An 18,259-nucleotide genomic window follows, 5' to 3' on the forward strand; every position below is an offset into this window, starting at 1 on the left:
CATGCTGGACTACGGTGAGAGCTATCTTCAGGGTGGCTGAGTGTTCACCCAGCCCACAGGCCACACTGTGGACCACAGTGGAGGAGCCACGACGGGGACCACACATCTGAGAGCATCCAGCTGCAGGCATACAGCCTGTAGAGGCAGGCCGCATGGCCTCTGGGAGGCTGCACCACAGTTCTGCAGGGCTCAGGCCCCTGGGCTTTTACCAGGCCTAAGTCTGGTCTGTGGCCGCAAAGACAGCCACCTTCTCTCCAGCCCTGAAGGTGCAGCAAGATGCCTCTACCCTTCCCCACCTGAGGCTTCCCTTCCAGCAGCTACAACAGGTTCCCAAGGGGAGGCAGTGACAGAACAGCAGCCACTCTGGAGCCCAGCCTGGCTCTCCACACACCAGTGTCCCTGGCAAGTGACAAAGCAGGTCAGGTCTGACTTCACTACAGATTCCCCGCTCCCTGGCGCCCCAACCCCTCAGTAGAGCCTCACTGGGTTTCACTGCTTTTTTGCTCACATGGCTATCAGCTAAGATTAATTTTCTCAGTCACTCAACAAAAGTCTACTGAGCAAAAGTTGGCATCCTGCCAGACTCTGGGAATATAGTTGTTACAAGTGCTACAAAAGAGAGAGGTGTGCTGCCATGAGACCATGTGAGAGGACAAAATGATCTAGTGGGGGAAGCCTCCCGAGGAAGCAAGGCTTGCCACCGAAATCTGGAAAAAGATGCTGGCTATTAAAAGAAGCTAGACGAAGCAGTTCAGCATCTCAGGGTATTTATCCATATGAAATGCTTTGAAACCCAGAAGAAGGTGTCAAAATGACACTGATGAGTATAAATAATCCTTTTTGGTTTATAAAGTAGTTTTTCATGCATTATCCCAGACTCAACAATAACACCAGGGAAAACAACAAGTATCATCCTTTCCGCTTTATAAACAAGGAAACTGAAATTAATGGCAGTCAATACCTCACCAAGTTTACACGTCAAGGGGCTGCAAGCTCAACTCTCATTCTTCACTGAGAGCTCTTTTGACTACACAGTGCTGCTTTCCTGAGGAATCTAAAAAGTGCAATGATAGGGAATGGTATTAGTATTTGGGAACAAAGGCCTTGAAAATTATGCTAAATATTTGGCCACCAGATTCACCTATTCACACAGCAGACCCAATGGTGCAAAGTCAGTAGCCTGATTTCAGTATGACCAGCCACTGTTCAACTTTGAACCATTAACCTCCAAGCAAGCGATCCCACTGCGCCAGACCAACTGTGGGCTCACAGAACTTCTCTGAACTTTGTGAGTCATTCTAAGTTGTGCAATTTTTTTTAAAGTCATACCCCCTCTTCCATTGTTGTCTTTGTCCAGCTGGCATCTTCTCAGACCTCTGGATCCTTGGTAGACAAAGAGCAGGGCTTCCCAAGTGGCACAGTGGTAAAGAATCCCTCTAATGCAGGAGATACAGGTTCAATCACTGGGTCAGGAAGATCCCCTGCAGAAGGACATGGCAACCCACTCCAGTATTCTTGCCTGGAGAATCCCATGGACAGAGGAGCCTGGTGGGCTACAGTCCACAGAATCACAAAGAGTCAAACACGACTGAACATCTGAGCAGACAAAGAGCAGGAGAATCATCCAGCGCTTCCAGGGAATATCTCTTAAGCTTCCTCCCTACCTGGGTCATCACTGAGATCAGAGGAGAACATGTGGTCAGCCTAATGTGAGGCAGTGGGTAAAGTACGTGATCGGACATTAGAGGGCCTGTTGGTTTGGTCTGGCCTCCATCACTTAGCGTATCCTATTTGGTAGACAGCAGACAAGTCAGGTGTGGTAGGTGGAATGACGGGCCCCCCAAAGGTGTCCGTATCCCAGTGCCTGGAACCTGTGACCGTGTTATTTTACATGGCAAAAGGACTTTGAAGAAGTCATTTAAGAACTGTGAGATGGGACGATTATCCTGAATTCTCCATATAGGCCCAATGTCATCTAAAGGATCTTGATAAGGAGGAGGTAAGAGGGTCACAGTCAAAGAAGGGGACATGGTGATGGAAGGAGAGTTTAGAGTGATGAGGCTACAAGCCAAGCAACACAGGTGGCCTCGAGAAGCTGAAAGAGACAAGGAACAGATTCTTTCCTAGACCCTCCATAAGGAACACAGCCCTGCTGATGCAATTTTATTTTAGTCCCATAAGACTCACTTCTGATCTCTAGAACTGTAAGATAATAAGCTTGCCTTGTTTTACACCAGTCAGACGGCGTTGATTTGTTTCAGCAGCAACAGTAACCTAATACAGAAAAGAACAGAAACTGAAGATTTCTTACGAATACAACAAACAGGGGAACAGACCATGGTCTTTGTGTGTCAAGGGTCTCAGCCTTGGGGAACGTGCCAAATCCTGAAAAAGGAAACAACCAAAAAGCAGGTTCAAAAGGGAGACACAGACGTAAAGAACAGGCTTTTGGACTCAGTGAGAGAAGAAGAGGGTGGGATGATTTGAGAGGACAGCACTGAAACATACCCATCACCATATGTAAAATGATAGCCAGTGGGAGTTTGACGTGTGACACAGGGCACCCAAAGTCGGTGCTCTGCGACAGCCTGGAGGGATGGGGTGGGGACGGAGGTGGCAGGGGGTTCAGGAGGGAGGGGACACATGTATGCCTATGGCTGATTCATGTTGATGTATGGCGAAAACCATAATACCGTAATTATCCTCCAATTAAAAAAAAAAAAAACTGCTACTACCCACAGCTGCAGTTCATTCCAACTCAGTTTGACAAAGTGTCCCCAAATCCATCCCAACTCCCAATTAATCAATGGAAATTCCTAGAAGCCATCCAAAGAAAACAAGGAACCAAAAAATGTGCAGTGAATTTCCACTGGCCTCACTCTGCAGTGGAAAGCATACTGGGCTGGGCATCAGAAGATCTGGGTCTTCCTCCTGTGTGACCTTGGGCCTCTGTAAAATCTGATGGACAAACTGATAAACTGCAATTACAGTCACATCAAACAATGAATGGTGTGTTATGATTCTGTGTATTTGAAGTACACAATAGACTGAGTTTAATCAAGTACATTTTATTGAGGAAAACATTTAAGTCACTCATTCATTCACAAAACACTACTGTGTTCTAAGGGTCAGGCATTAAGCCAGGAAGCTGAGGTTCAAAGACAGTACAGTGTGATGTGGCCACCTCCCCTCAGGAGATGCAAGTCCTCCCTAAGCCACAATAGTCTCGTCTCTGGGGTCATTTGGCTGCAGTATCTACTGATCATTGATTCCAACCCTCAGTAACCCAGGGGCCTTCCCTGTCTCCCCCAAGTTGGGTAATACCTCCCAGTTACACACTTGCTTAGCCTCTTACCCTTTTACTAATAATATATTCATGTGTCTAGTTTGCCCTTTGCTGAATAGCAGCACCCAACAGAATACTGAATCATCAGCACAGCATGTGCCTGTGCCAAGGGTCCCCTTCCTTCCTTCCTCCCTGTCCCATCTTTCTGCCTCTCATCAAACAGCAGTAAGAAGATTATTCCCTTCTCCAGGGGATCTTCCTGACCCAAGGACAGATCTTCCTGACCCAGGTCTCCTGCACTGCAAGCAGATGTTTTACCATCTGAGCCACCAGGGAAGCCCCAAATGATATAACATATGTGAAAGAAGGTTAAAAGTTGTAAGTGTACAAGCTACAAATACACACGAATAATCGCTATTAGCCACAGAGCAAGAGGAAGTGCTGACCACCCTCCCCAGCTGGACAGGGCTGGCTCTCCTGTTCCTTACTTCTTCCTCCACCGCCTCCCAGGTCCTAGGCTCTCACCTGCGTGGTCTCCACTCTAAGTGGGCTCCACACATGTAAACCGGGAACACGCCACGCTGGTCACCAGAGCCTGACCAACAGTTGTGCAGCCAAGCAGAGGGCCTGGGTGACCAGGGCAGGGCCTGGCAGGGCCAGAAGTGGTTCTGCCTGGAGTGTTAGAGAAGCAGAAGGTGAAGGTGCTCAATTCAGGGGAGGCCTTCTAAGAAATGCTGATGAATTCATCCATTTATGTGCCAACTCATACCATGCCACCTGTGCTAAGGCTGCACTTACAACCATTCACACCCCCAGATCCTGCCCTCAGAAGAACAGTATAAGGAACTCCCACACTCTGGCATAGGGTAGTTCAGCCAGGGGGTCCCTGTGACAGCAAGCAGCCTGGCAATCCATTATGAATCCATGTTCTGCTCCCTGAAACCACCCATGAACACTCCAACTGCTTAACGGCTCCCATCCCAACAAATCCTTACCAGAAAAAAGAAAACTCACCTATTGAAAAGCCACTACCCAATCAGATACACATGTTACTGAGGAAAAAAAAAAATTATACTGCTGGGGGATCAAAAATGGTGCAACCATTATAGAACACAGTACAGAGAGGCCTCAGAAAGTTTTAAAAAAGAATTACCATATAACCCAGTAATCCCACTTCTGAATATACATCAGAGGAATTCAAAACAGGATCTCAAAGAAAAATTTGCATATTCAAGTTCACTGAAGCATTATTCACACTAGCCACAATAGCCAAAAGTTAGAAGAAGCCCAAGCGTACAATGGATAAACAGATAAAGAAAATGTGCTATACACATTCAACTGTATACACCCCTGGTAGCTCAGTCAGAAAAGAATCGGCCTGTAGTGCAGGAGACCTGAGTTCAATCCCTGGGTTCGGAAGATCCCCTGGACAAGGAAATGGCAACCCACTCCAGCATCCTTGCCTGGAATATCCCATGGGCAGAGGAGCCTGGCAGGTTGCAGTTCATGGGGTCGCAAAGAGTTGGGCACAACTGAATACTATGCAGCCAAAAAAGGTAGGAAATGTCAGGTGCTACAACATGGATGGACATTATGAACATTGTGCCAGGTAAAATAAGCCAGGCCAGAATGGTAAATACAGTATGATTCCATATATATGAGGTATCTGAACAGTCATATTGTACACACAGAAAATATAAAGGTGGTGGCCAAGGGCTGTGGGAAGAGGAAGGGAGAATTAGTGTTTAATGGGTACAGTCTGTTTCGCAAAAATTTCAGAGTGACCTGTTACACAGTGTAAATATACTTAACACTATTGAATTATACAGTTTTAAATGGTCAAAATGTCATGTGTTTTTAATCTCCACAAAAAAAAATCTTCACAAGCACATGAAAAATAAAAAGATGCCGAAGACAGATAACATAAATTTTAAAAGAAAATCTATATGGTGAGAGTACCTTGAGAAATGGGGAAAAAGGAAAAGCATCAGTCAAATCAACAGTCCACCTAGTCAGCTTGGAGTCGGCACTGCAGGTGTGACACGGGGGCAGGAACAGGACTCCAAATGGCCGCTGAAGCCCCAGCTCAGAAGGTGAGTCTGGTCACCCCAGGACAAGCCCTCCACTGAGTGCTTCCCTCTCTGGGAAATGCAGACAATCTGCACTGCTTCATCCACTGTCCTGTCCAGGAAGACTGGCATCTAAAGGAGCTGCTAAGTTGCTTCAGTCGTGTCCGACTCTGTGTGACCCCATAGATGGCAGCCCATGAGGCTGCCCCGTCCCTGGGATTCTCCAGGCAAGAACACTGGAGTGGGTTGCCATTTCCTTCTCCAATGCATGAAAATGAAAAGTGAAAGTGAAGTCGCTCAGTCGTGTCTGACTCTTAGCAACCCCATGGACTGCGGCCCACCAGGCTCCTCCATCCATGGGATTTTCCAGGCAAAAGTGCTGGAGTGGGGTGCCATTGCCTTCTCCGTCTAAAGGGCCTGGCATGGCACAACTCATTTCACAGACATAAGGCACCAAGGTCCTTAGAGTAACTGCTTTCCTCTGAGGATGGGCCGCTGCTTGGGACCAAGCTGGAGGCCTGCATCTTGAGAGTCCACAAGAGCACCCAGGAACCAAACTCCGCAGTGTCCTGCCCAACATTAGCCTGGCACCATTCAACAGAAAAGGACCAAGTCAGGAATAGTCCTTTGCACGGAAATCACATGCTCTGGTTCTTGACAATTGTAATTACAGCCAAAACAGCTTCTAAAAGGGAGGGAAGAAAAGAAAATAGCACCCCGGACCTAGCGGTGAATTGGGGGGTTCAGGGTAAAACACACACCCAGAGTTCTCATTGGTGGCCAGACTAAACAAGTGACCGGACAGCCAGACCAAACAGCTTTCTGGCCAATTAATTCCTCCCTCTAATTTAATGAGCTGCTCATTAAGTACTGGAAGCAGGTCCTAGGGAACAGAGCTGCTGGCACATGGCCCGCTGAGCTGACAGGTGCTGAGGGAGAGGAGACGGGGCCACACTCCAGCCCCAAGGGCTCCAGATCCCGTGTATGGCCAGCGCCACCAGACACCACGGCCCACCTCTGCTTCAAGATGCTGTTTGCCGGTACCTTCATTCCTTCTACAAAGTTGGATTTCTGCCACTGACTCCCTCAATGGGGATGTTCCGAGTCCCGACCTTTCAGTTCTCCAGCGGGAGTCATCACCCAAAGCAGGGAGCAGCACAATTCTGGGTGTGGATGCCAGCTCAAACTACTGACACCAACTTGATCTAGAATTAATTACCCCAGGCTTCCATGTCCTCATCTACAAAATATAAAAACAATACTCTCACTTCATCTAGAGTAGCTACAAATAATAAATAACATTTCCATATTAGAAGGCCTAGTAAAGCACCTGTCATACAGTAAGTGCTGAATAGTAGCTATTATTCTGATAGCTACTATTAATTACTCTAATAATGATAGTAATAGTAGAAACAACATAGTCACTGTGTCCTAGTCGAGTATGAAGAAAAGAGGGACTCTTTTGGTTGAAACCCCAAGGTCACATCTGTGGTGAGAGCGATAACCCATCCTCACAAGGGTAACACCCCAGATACACCCAGCCAGGCCTCAGCAGTCTCTACCTGAGTGGGAAGGTGAAGGAAGAGAAGAGGTCTGGGAATACTGAGTGCCAGGCCTGAAGTCAAAGGCATGTTCTCATGAAACCAAGTGGAGGGCTGCATGCAGGCTGCATGCCCACCATTCAAGACCTCTGTGACTCTCTGAGCCTCAGTTTAATCCAGATAATGAAGGTAACATGATCCCATTTCACAGTTTGTTGTGAACATTAAATGAACTCATGTGAAAGTGACTCATTCCTGCATCCAAGAAAAACAGTATTGATGTATTTAAAAATACTTTCAACAAATTCAACTTAACAATAAAAAATGCTGAAGAACTGGGAGGGTCAAAGCAGTGAACAGCCTAAAATAAGCAGGCTGATGAACTGCTTAGAGAAAACACAATGAATTGAGGTTTCTGTTGTTCAGATGAACTAACTAAAAAAAAAACTGACAAAAGGCAAAATGAGGCTCCCAACATCTATATGTTTTCCACTGAAGTGAGCAGATTCTTCTAGAAGACAAAGAGCTCAAACCAGGCTGCATTCAGTGACCAATCTAGCCACCTCCAATACCAATTCTCTCCAAAAAATCAATCCAATTCATTTGCCCAATGCCAGACCCACCCTCAAACTGCATAAATCTGATCTCTTCTGTTTCACAGCAGAGTACATGGGGAAATTCCTTCACAGTGGTCAGAAGACAAAATTAATTTTTATTCCATCTCTGATCCATGTACCACAGACTCTGGTCCTAAAACAATAGGTTGGAAAGTTGACCAAACTCTTTTAGAATATCTGAAATAGCAGAAGAGAATGCACACACATGTCCAGAGCCTAAAGCAACTGACCAAGGAAATTCTGTTGAAATCCCACATTTGTTCTTAAAAATTTACGTAAATTTTCTTTATGCACCACAAAAATGCTTTACTTTTTAAAAAGTGCTTTGAGACAAGTATCAGCTAATTACTAAACCTTTTCACTAAAAGCTGAATGACTTCACCAGTCTCCCTCTCACTCCCTGGCAGACCCCACATCCTCAGGGGTAGCATGCTTCTCAGTTTGAGAAGCGGTAGTTTACAAGACAGAGAGGGTGGTAGCCCTCCAGCCATCGATATGTCCATTTTAACCTTGACCTTTAAGCAACATCAAGCACCTAGCTCAGAATAGCTCCCCTGGACAGTATAGGTGTCTTACACAGAGTGCAGCCATCCATTCTGGCACCCTGAGCACTTTCTAAAAGGGCAAGCAGGTAGGATGCCTGGGTTCCAGGCCCACACAGCCCCATCTCCAGCCACTCACCCGGATCCGGCGCATGGCAGCCACAATCTCCACTCTGCTGTTGGGCCTCGGTACGTCCAGACTTCCAACGTACTGTGGGGAGAGAAGCAAACACTCGCTGAGAAGAGGGCTGCAAGAGTCCCTAATCACAGAAAGTTAGGGCTGGAAGGATCTCCGCAGGTCATCAAGTTCATCTTCCCATTCTACAGATAAGGAAATTAAGAGCCAAAAGGATGTTTCCTGACTACTTCTAACTTTATAAAAAGCAACATGAGAGACTGCTTCCTTTTCTCATTTGTTTTTAATCAGAGAGGCAGGCAAGGACTGTGTTAAACAAGTAGGCTTCTGAAACAGAAAGGGATGGGTATGAAGATTCTCCCACCATCTTCGTGGCAAGCTAGCTTGCCTTTGTCTCAGTTTCATCATCTGTAAAATGGGATTTCAGTAAAGATAAAGTGGGATAAGGTATAAACCTCTTACAGAAATCTGGTCTTCATGCATTAAAGCAATCTAAAAGAATAAAAAAGAATAATATCTACTTCTTTTTTAATTAATGAAACTTCACTGAGTTTGCCCTGGATGTTACAGAGACCTCAGACGTTTGAGCAATTTCCTGAATAGAGAAAAGGAATGGACTAGTTATGCATTTAAAAATTTAACCTGATTAAACCAAATGACATACAGGTTGTTTAATATCGTATATAATTTTTTGCTACACATGACTCAAATAATGCAGATATATGCAGAGCACTGTCAATGGTCTCAAGCACATCTCTCTTTTGTATATTAATGGACATACAGATTCATAGACACACAGAGGAATTTCTTTTATGTGAAAAGGTTAATACTACTCACTTGTTCTGCAACTTGATTTTTTAACTTTAAAGATTACTTGGATATCTTTCTCCACCAATGGATACAAGTCTATCACATTACTTATGATGACTCCGCTACTGGTGGACACCTCCCCAGGGCACTCTTACAAAATTGCTTCCACAAATCTCCTTATCTGCACATGGCTGAGCTCATCCAGGTAGCCCTTCAGGCTAGATTCCTACAAGTGGGACTACTGGATCAAAATTATAGATAATTTCTAGATATCATTACTTAGGATGAAACAAGAGGACAGCCCCACCCTATTCCACACTGACCCACTGGATTTGCCTTTTCCTTTTTAAAAGCACCTATAAAACAGCCCAGAGGATATCCCAGAAATTAATAGCCCAGGATAATTTAAGTCTATGCAACCCAGGACCACATTAACAGAAGTGCAGGACAGTCATCGTACTTCCTGTGGTTACGAGAACAGAAGGTACTGCCTAAAATTTGGAGCGAGGCTGGCCCCAGTGAAAAGGGTTTTGAAAACTAAATACTGGGAAAGGATGTCCCCTCGTATTGATCCACAGTATGTGGTAATACACTGGAGACAGTGATTCCCCGCCCCCTGTAGGAAGTCTGGGCCCCACATGAACGGCCTCACCATTGCAGGTAAACAAGCCCCCTCACCCTGAGGATCTAAGCACACTGTCAGCTTCAACCATGGCTGGCAGAGCTCCCCTCTGAGCTCTGCGGGACCCCATGGTTTGCCAGCATGTCAGTGACCCACACAGCCAGGAATGACGTGACGCCAGGTTTGTGACGGCCCAAGTTCAAAGCAACCCCCCCTCCCGCAGCTGGGGGCAGTCTCCACACCCCCCTCCCGAGCGCTGCATGCCTGGCGGCTCCTGCCCTGAACCCTGAACAGTCAAGACTGACCTGGCAATCAGTCTGAACACAGATGCCGAAACGGATCCCTGCCCTCTCCTTTCTAAGAAAGGGGCGGTGCTGAGAACCCCAAACGAGCCGGGGGGAAGGAGAGAGGAGAAGTGGCTTTCTAGCTCTGGACGAGGTTTCCTAACCAGGGAATAGCATTCTGCACGTGAAGGCACTCACATGAGGACACCCAACATCGTCACGCTATCCGTGCCTCCTTCACGCCATTAGCCAGCCAGCACGTGTGCATGTACTCACCACACACCTTCACACACATCAGTGCACACATGCTCACACATGTGGCACGTGCATACACATGACTCACCACACACTCATCTCACACAGCCAAAAGGAAGCATGCACGCGGTCATCCCACGCTCACTAACACATCCCACTTGCAGTCACACCACACACTCATCTTCCTTCTCAGCCATCTGAAGAAAATCACAAATCTGCCTTTCTGAGAGAGAGTATGGAGCAGACACCCATCTCTACCAGAGCTAGGCCTTATGGTTATTCGAGGAGATTAAAAGGAGACATGAAGCAGGGATCAAAAACTAAACATCCACACGAATGACGAACCAAAAAGCAGAGCAACAATTTCAGGGAAGCAGAGGCGGGGTCAGAAATCAGAGGCTACGATAAGTGATTACTGCCATTATGTATGTGTATAACTCCATAACAAAAAAGTACCTCCGTACCTAACCATTACCAACACCACAGCTAATCTCAGTCCACCCTGAGGCTCCATTTTGGGCAAAATACAAGACAGTCTTAGACCAGACAGATCAGGAAGCTCACGCAACCACTTAAGTTTAAAAATATCAGGGCTTGCTTCCTTTTCACTGCTGCTGCTGCTGCTAAGTCGCTTCAGTCGTGTCCGACTCTGTGAGACCCCATAGACGGCAGCCCACCAGGCTCCCCCGTCCCTGGGATTCTCCAAGCAAGAACACTGGAGTGGGTTGCCATTTCCTTCTCCAATGCATGAAAGTGCAAAGTGAAAGTGAAGTCGCTCAGTCGTGTCCAACTTGTAGCAACCCCATGGACTGCAGCCTACCAGGCTCCTCCATCCATGGGATTTTCCAGGCAAGAGTACTACCATCTAGAAAAGAAAAAAAAAAAAAAATAGAAGGAAGATGCAAATTGTACTAAGTAATAAACATACAAGATTTATGAGTCAGTTTTATCTGTGGCTTCATCTTCCAGATAAGGAGGAGTTAAGTGCAAATAAGGTTATCCAAAGGACTTCAAATATTCTTTGTAAGTTTCCAGAGAAACCTCAGCCTTGGTGCTAGATTAATACCTCAGGAAGTTTTTTTGGGGGGGGTGGGGGGTGCTTTTTCTTCATTTACTTGCTTCCACCCTATTTTCTAGAGATTAATTTCTGAAGACTGTGATAAACTGAACTGTAGTGTTTCCTGGTGAATCACACTAAAAGCAGCAAGACATAACAGCTTAACACAGTCACGAATATTATCACCACCCATTGACTTGTGAGACTTTCTGCCCTTACCCTCCTCAAGGAACAGCCCTTTATTTAAAAGGTTTCTGTCAAGTGTTTTCGGAGATCAGGAAAAAGCTTACGTATGAATCAAAAATAAACACATCAAATGATCGGCTTGTGATGATGCTGGAGAAACTGGTATCCTCAGACTTGGCCTCTGGACAAGATACAAAGAAATAACTGCATAAAATGTACAAAGAGGGAACTATGGATATATATAAACTATATATATTAGTTAATAATATATATCAATACTGGCTTATTAATTGTACCAAATGTACACGCTAATGCAAGATATTAATAACAGGAGACTGAGCCGGGGGGTTGAAGGGGTATGTGGGAACCCTCCTTGCTACCCAATTTTTCTGTAATCTTAAAACCACTCTAAAACATTAAGTCTATTACTTGAAATAATAAAAATAACTTTGAAGGCACTGGAGAGAGACCAAAAGCAGGCAGAGATTGGTGGGGAATCAACCCTTGAAAGTAGGGAACCACACGAGATAAAACCTGGTTGGTGCAGTTTTGCCCAACAGCACAATCCCACAAGTGTACCACCAACTGCCTGGACCTTAGGCTAAAATGCTCACTCAGAGGGCCTGGGAAGTTGGTCACCAAAGATGTGAACAACCAGAGAGCCTGAAAGAGAGCAGAAACTGCTGACAGAAAAGGAGCCCCAATCACGTATAAATGCTACTCAGATCTCGGATGACCCCCCAGCTGCCCATGTGCAAAGCAGGCTCCAAGGAGTCTGGCAGAAGGTGGCAGTTGCTCACCTCATGGAATCGTGTAAGTCACTCAGTCATGTCCGACTCTGTGACCCCATGGACTGTAGCCCCCCAGGCTCCTCTGTCCATGGAATTCTCCATTCCAGAATGGAAGAATAAAGGAGTGAGTTGCCATTCTCTTCTCCAGGGGATCTTCCCCACCCAGGGATTGAACCCAGGTCTCCTGCATTGCAGGCAGATCCTTTACCATCTGAGCCACCGATCTGCTTGTACTGCTCACGTCAGCAGAGGCGAATTTAGGATTTAAGACCTGTTGCGTTAACTGTCCTTAAGAACAAAAATCTACACTGTTCAGAAAAAGACAGAAGAATCTTTCGTCAGTGAAGGCAAGACCACAGGGAAAGACCACAGTGCCACATTCTCCTAGGTAAAAGGACAAGGCCCCCCCAAATGGGCACAATGTAATGGTCCCTGGATCTCTGCATTCCCAACTCACATCTTCTCTCTGAAAACCACTCAGTGCTACAGCCTCAGCTCCCAGCACAACCGTGTGAGGTTCAGGAGGAGGCACCTCCTATAACAGAGGTTGACAATGAGGCCTAAAGCAGTTGGCAGATGGCAGACAAGCCGCCAGCCCCCACCCCCAGCTCCTGGCCCCCAGTCCAGGACTCTCTCCGCTGTCGGCATTCTTATTAACTCTCTTCCTTCAGGTCCCAAACCTGGCCAGGTTTGAATTCCAACACCGTGCCTACCTTCTTATACCCTTCAAGTCTGCTGGCCGCACTGTGTCCTCTCTCTGAAGATACACACAAGCAGTAGGAATCTGGTGCATGCTAAGTGGCTTCAGCCGTGCCTGACTCTGTGTGACCCCATGGACTGTAGCCCTCCAGGCTCCTCTGTCCACAGGGGTTCTCCAGGCAAGAATACTGGAGAGGGTTGTCATGGCCTCCTCCAGGGGATCATCCTGACCCAGGGATTGAACCCGCATCTCCTATGTCTCCTGCACTGGCTAGTTCTTTACCACTATTGCCACATGGGAAATCCGGTATTCTGCTTGCATCTAGAAATCAGCAGCTGTGATGGCCCATCTGAGTTAGTCCCTTAACCAACCCTCTATCAGTTGCTAAAACCTTGGAATCATAGGAGCAGACCATTCCAAATCCAAAGAAACCTTAGGAACCATGTCCAAGGTTATGTCACAAAAGGAAGATTAAGAAAGAACATATGAAAAGCATTTAGCACAGCTGGGTATCCTGCCAATGCTTAGTAAATATTCACCATTATGACTTCATCTAAAGTTACATTTTTTTCACATCACTCTATATCTTTCCCAGCAGTTAACATGATTTGCACTTAGGCTTCTGCCTCATTTACATGGTCACCATCTGCCATGCCCACTAGAATGGAAGCTCCTTGACAGTTGGGACCCTGCCCTCATATTTCTGCATTCCCAGCCCTTTAAGCCTGGCAGAGTAAGACTCAATTATCTGCTGAATGAGTGGGGGCAACTGCAGCCCACAGAGGTTAGGTGACCTGCCCAAGGATGCAGCTCATGGCAGAAGTGGCATGAAAAGCCTGTTCTCCCAGGTGGCACTAGTGGTAAAGAACCCGCTTGCCATTGCAGGAGACATAAGAGACGGGGGTTCGATCCCTGGGTCAGAAAGAGGCCTTGGAGGAGAGCATGGCAACCCATTCCAGTATTCTCGCCTGGAAAACCTCAAGGACAGAGAATCCTGGAGGGCTACAGTCCAAAGGCCGACACAACTAAAGCAAGTTGGCACACACGCACCCACCCCGGGTCAGCGCAACAACTCCAACGGGAAAGTTCCTCCTTGCCTGCAGAAACCGCTCTCCGTGCGCAGCTGAGCGTCCTGCTGAGCAGGATTATGAATGTGACCTGGGTGAAAGTTCTCGCCTCATTTAGCACTGAACAAAGCAGCATTAACTGCAGCGGCAGCAGCGGGCCCAGATTCCAGGGCGCACACTCAGCCGATGACCTTCTAATAAGCGCTCTGGGGAACGGGACAAAAAGGCAAAGTGGCCTCGGGGTGTCCCACTCCCCACTTGTGTAGTCTGCTCCATTCTCCAGGTGGTTCCGTGTGCAGGAGGGGCAGTGGGGACTGAGAAGTGCCCAAACGGACATTTGCCAGTGTTCTCACCGCCCCCTGCAACAAGACAGAAGCCTCAGTGGAGGTTCTCCTCTCCCCCCTTTCCCTACCCCCCAACACCCACACACCAGAAAAGCTTCCAAAATGCTTGAAACGCAGCTGCACACCACGTCTTTATTTATTTGTAGTCTAAGAGGAATGAAACACTTATATTTCTTCCTCTCTCTCTCAGCCCATCTGAAAAAGGAAGTACTATTTGAAGGCCATCTGATGCTACTGTGTCACTATTGATCAGGGGCTCAGCGGGGGCCGATGAATGTGCCGGAGATCACAGCAGAATCCTTCCTGCTCCTCAACATTAAGGGACTGGGTGCAAAATAAATAATTGTGGTGACTTGTCTTTATGCTAATGGCTTGCCACTCTATAAAAGAAACAGAGGATGAGGCTGAACCATGCAATGTGCCCATGGGTTCTTTTAGTCTCCATTAGCACAAGCTTAGATGGGTTGGTTTAATTATTTTTCTTTATTATGAGGACTCTGAATGATACAGCAAAGAGAAGAAAGCAGTAAGACAGAAACCTGTTCTAGTCTTTCAACTATTAGCTCTTGAATGGAAAGCTTCAGCTCTGCAATTAAGAGCTCTGGTTGCATCACAGATGCAGGCGTGGGGCAGGGGCTGGCCTACATCCTGGTCAGGGAGTATTTTCCAGCCCTTACACCTGAGATGCTTACTCAGCCAGCAGGTTATTTCTCCTACAGAAAAAAAGAAAATGGGGGAAGCCCGAGGCACAGTGAGAGGCTGAGAATCATTGACAACACTAACATATGATGATGAAATCATCACCTGTAAAACAACCAGGTAAGCCAGGCAGAGAGAGACAAAGAACATGACAAAATCATTAGGGAAGTCAGACCCAACAGCAGAGCTTAGGTGGTCTTACAGGTCATTTGATCCAACCCTTCATTTTACAGAAGGGAAAACTGAGGTTCAAAGAGAACAGAATACAGTTTGTGAGTGGCAGAACCAGAAGCAAAGTGAGTCTCCCTACCTTGCACTGAAACACTGATACTTCAGTAGAAAAGAAGCAACCAGGATGAACACAAGCCAGCACCTCAATAAGGCCTCAGTTCAGTTCAGTTCAGTCGCTCAGTTGTGTCCGACTCTTTGTGACCCCATGAATTGCAGCACACCAGGCCTCCCTGTCTATCACCAACTCCCCAGCTTCACTCAAACTTAGTCCATCAAGTCAGTGATGCCATCCAGCCATCTCATCCTCTGTCGTCCCCTTCTCCTCCTGTCCCCAATCCCTCCCAGCATCAGAGTCTTTTCCAGTGAGTCAACTCTTCACAGGAGGTGGCCAAAGTACTGGAGTTTCAGCTTTAGCATCATTCCTTCCAAAGAACCCCAGGGCTGATCTCCTTCAGAATGGACTGGTTGGATCTCCTTGCAGTCCAAGGGGCTCTCAAGAGTCTTCTCCAACACCGTAGTTCAATAAGGCCTAGTCCACTGCATTAAACTCAAACTGAGCTGGACAAGTAAGCCTGTATATGGACACCAAAATGATCATGAGGTCAAAAGCAAACCAATTAAAAATGTCAGGGCAGGAAGATTTGTAGAAAAAAGCAAATGGATCATCATTTGACTCATTGAATGTCTTAAGTTATGGAACTGAAGATATTCATTATGAAAATGTTTCTGAAGGAGAGAAACCTAATCCCACCACTGGAGAGAAGCAGGGAAAGGAAGAAACACAGAGATGAGGAGACCCCAGGATGATGCTAGAGAGGATCTCCCAGCACCAACACTCTGTACCTCTCCTGAGAGATTCTAAGTATTTAAACTCTCCAAACCTGTCTGTTGCATAGAATACAGTATACCTGAACTATCTAGAAGTCAAGGTTGTCATAAGAACCAAATTAGATAATGCAGGTGGAAGTGTTAGTTTTTTAAAAATCATACAATCATAAAGAGATCCTGTTCTTTACATCATTATGCTCTTGTTTTGTGGGCGTGTAAGACCCTGCAAATGCAGAACCTGTAGCTCTACTGTAATCTCATATTGGATTCTCAAAGACTAACGACTCTGCACAAAATGAGGTGATTCAAAATGCCACAGAGTTAATGGGAGGATGGAATCAAGAATTCAACCCCAGCAGGCTCAAAGAGAAAGGACGGGATAAACAGCATGAGCAGAGAGTGTCACCAGTGACCAAGTCACACAGACACAGACAGACTCCCCTTTCCCCACAACCGCTTCCAGCAGGCAGGAGCTAACTATGACAGCACTCACAGGGCCTCACAGGACAGGCTCAGTTTGCGGTGAACACTTGGCCATATTCCCTCTAGATGAACAGGCTGTCACCAGGAAAAACCTGCTTGGGGTTGGAGATGCAGGATCTCTCGTACAACGGTCATTTATCACTGAGCAAAGCCCCACAACTGAGTAAAATTTCCAGATAACTGGCCTGTACCTCCATTTAAAAACCAATCTTTTCTCTATTTTCTCTTTCTTGACTAGAAATGGCCCTAAAATATATTATCCTCTTCCTTAATAATTGAGACTCTGAGCTAGAATCCAACATACTTCTTCAAGATTCAGAATAACCATTATAAACATCACTTAACAGATAAGCTAATATCAGCAATGACTCCATGAGAAATGTTTCCAGATTACTGCTAAGACTTTTGAGTTCTCGAGGCTGACTTTTAGAATTTTTCTAACGCTTCCTACCGTTAGCAGCAAGGATGATAACAAAATGCCATATATGCGTCTGCCTGTAACAACTGTCCCCAAATCCTCAAGTACCAGCAACACAAATCCAACAGCATATAAAAAGGATTATATGACCAAGAAGAATTTATCCCAAGAATGCAAGGTTGGTTCAATACATGAAAATCGATTAATGCATATACCATATTAATAGAATAAAGGACAAAGACCAAATGATCTTCCCAATAGACAAAAAGCATTTGACAAAAATCCAATATCCTTTCATGATGAAAACACTCAAACTATCAATGAAAGGGAACTTCCTCAATCTAATAAGGAACATCTTCAAAAAACTTAGGGCCAACATCATACTTAATGGTAAAAGACTAAAATTTTTTCTCTAAGGTCATGACCAAGCCAAAGACGTTCACTCTCACGACTTCTATTCAACATTGATCTAGAAGTCCTAGTCAGGGTAATTAGGCAAGAAAAGAAATAAAAGGCATCCAGACTGAAAAAAAAAAAGAAGAAGCAAAGCTGTATCTATTTACAGATAACATGATCTTTATATAGAAAATAAGGAATACACACACACAAAAAACTCTATTAGAACCAATGAATGAACTAAAAATGAAGGAAACAATTCTATTCACAATAGCATACTGTAATATTCAAAAAAAGTAAAATGGGTAGGAATAAAATTAAGTATTATATAAGATGTACACTGAAAATTATAAATAACTGAAAGACAGCATAAAGATAGCAAGAAACATAAATCATAATTCAAAACAGCATAAATCAATGGAAAGACTTACCATGTTCATTGTTCAAAAGACTTAATACTGTAAAGAGGCAATACTACCCAAACTGAGCTACAAATTCAATGCTATTTCTACTAAAACCTAGAAACTTTTTATTATCAGTGATTCTGATATCGAATGTGTCGATTTTTCACACCAAGTAATTCTCTACTGCTGCTGCTGCTGCTAAGTCACTTCAGTTGTGTCCGACTCTGTGCAACCCCATGGACGGCAGCCCACCAGGCTCCCCTGTCCATGGGATTTTCCATGGACTTGGGGCACCATTGCCTTCTCTGGAGTGGGGTGCCATTGCCTTCTCCTATGAGTAATTCTCTACTTCTCTGCAAACATCAACTGGGTATCCTACAATTTAATTCAATTCTGATCCTAACGATTCAGAGTTAGCACAGACCCTACAGTTTCAGGCTCAGTTCCATAAGTCTGCCCTTCCACTTCAGATGCCAATCATGAATCTTGGGTC

General features: G+C 45.6%; 1 protein-coding gene across 1 annotated transcript in view; it reads right to left on the reverse strand.

Annotated features, from left to right (window-relative positions):
- NOS1AP (nitric oxide synthase 1 (neuronal) adaptor protein) overlaps nt 1-18,259 on the reverse strand; it is a gene marked incomplete at its 5' end in the record, with an annotated part of 346,949 nt that overhangs the window by 248,695 nt on the left and 79,995 nt on the right. Inside the window, one exon of the mRNA XM_010854697.1 lies at nt 8,195-8,266. Within this exon, the coding sequence (XP_010852999.1) occupies nt 8,195-8,266 (72 nt within the window). The remainder of the gene's footprint in view (nt 1-8,194; nt 8,267-18,259) is intronic.

This window comes from Bison bison, unplaced genomic scaffold (genome assembly GCF_000754665.1).
Source record: "Bison bison bison isolate TAMUID 2011002044 unplaced genomic scaffold, Bison_UMD1.0 scf7180017864346, whole genome shotgun sequence".
Taxonomy (NCBI): domain Eukaryota; kingdom Metazoa; phylum Chordata; class Mammalia; order Artiodactyla; family Bovidae; genus Bison; species Bison bison.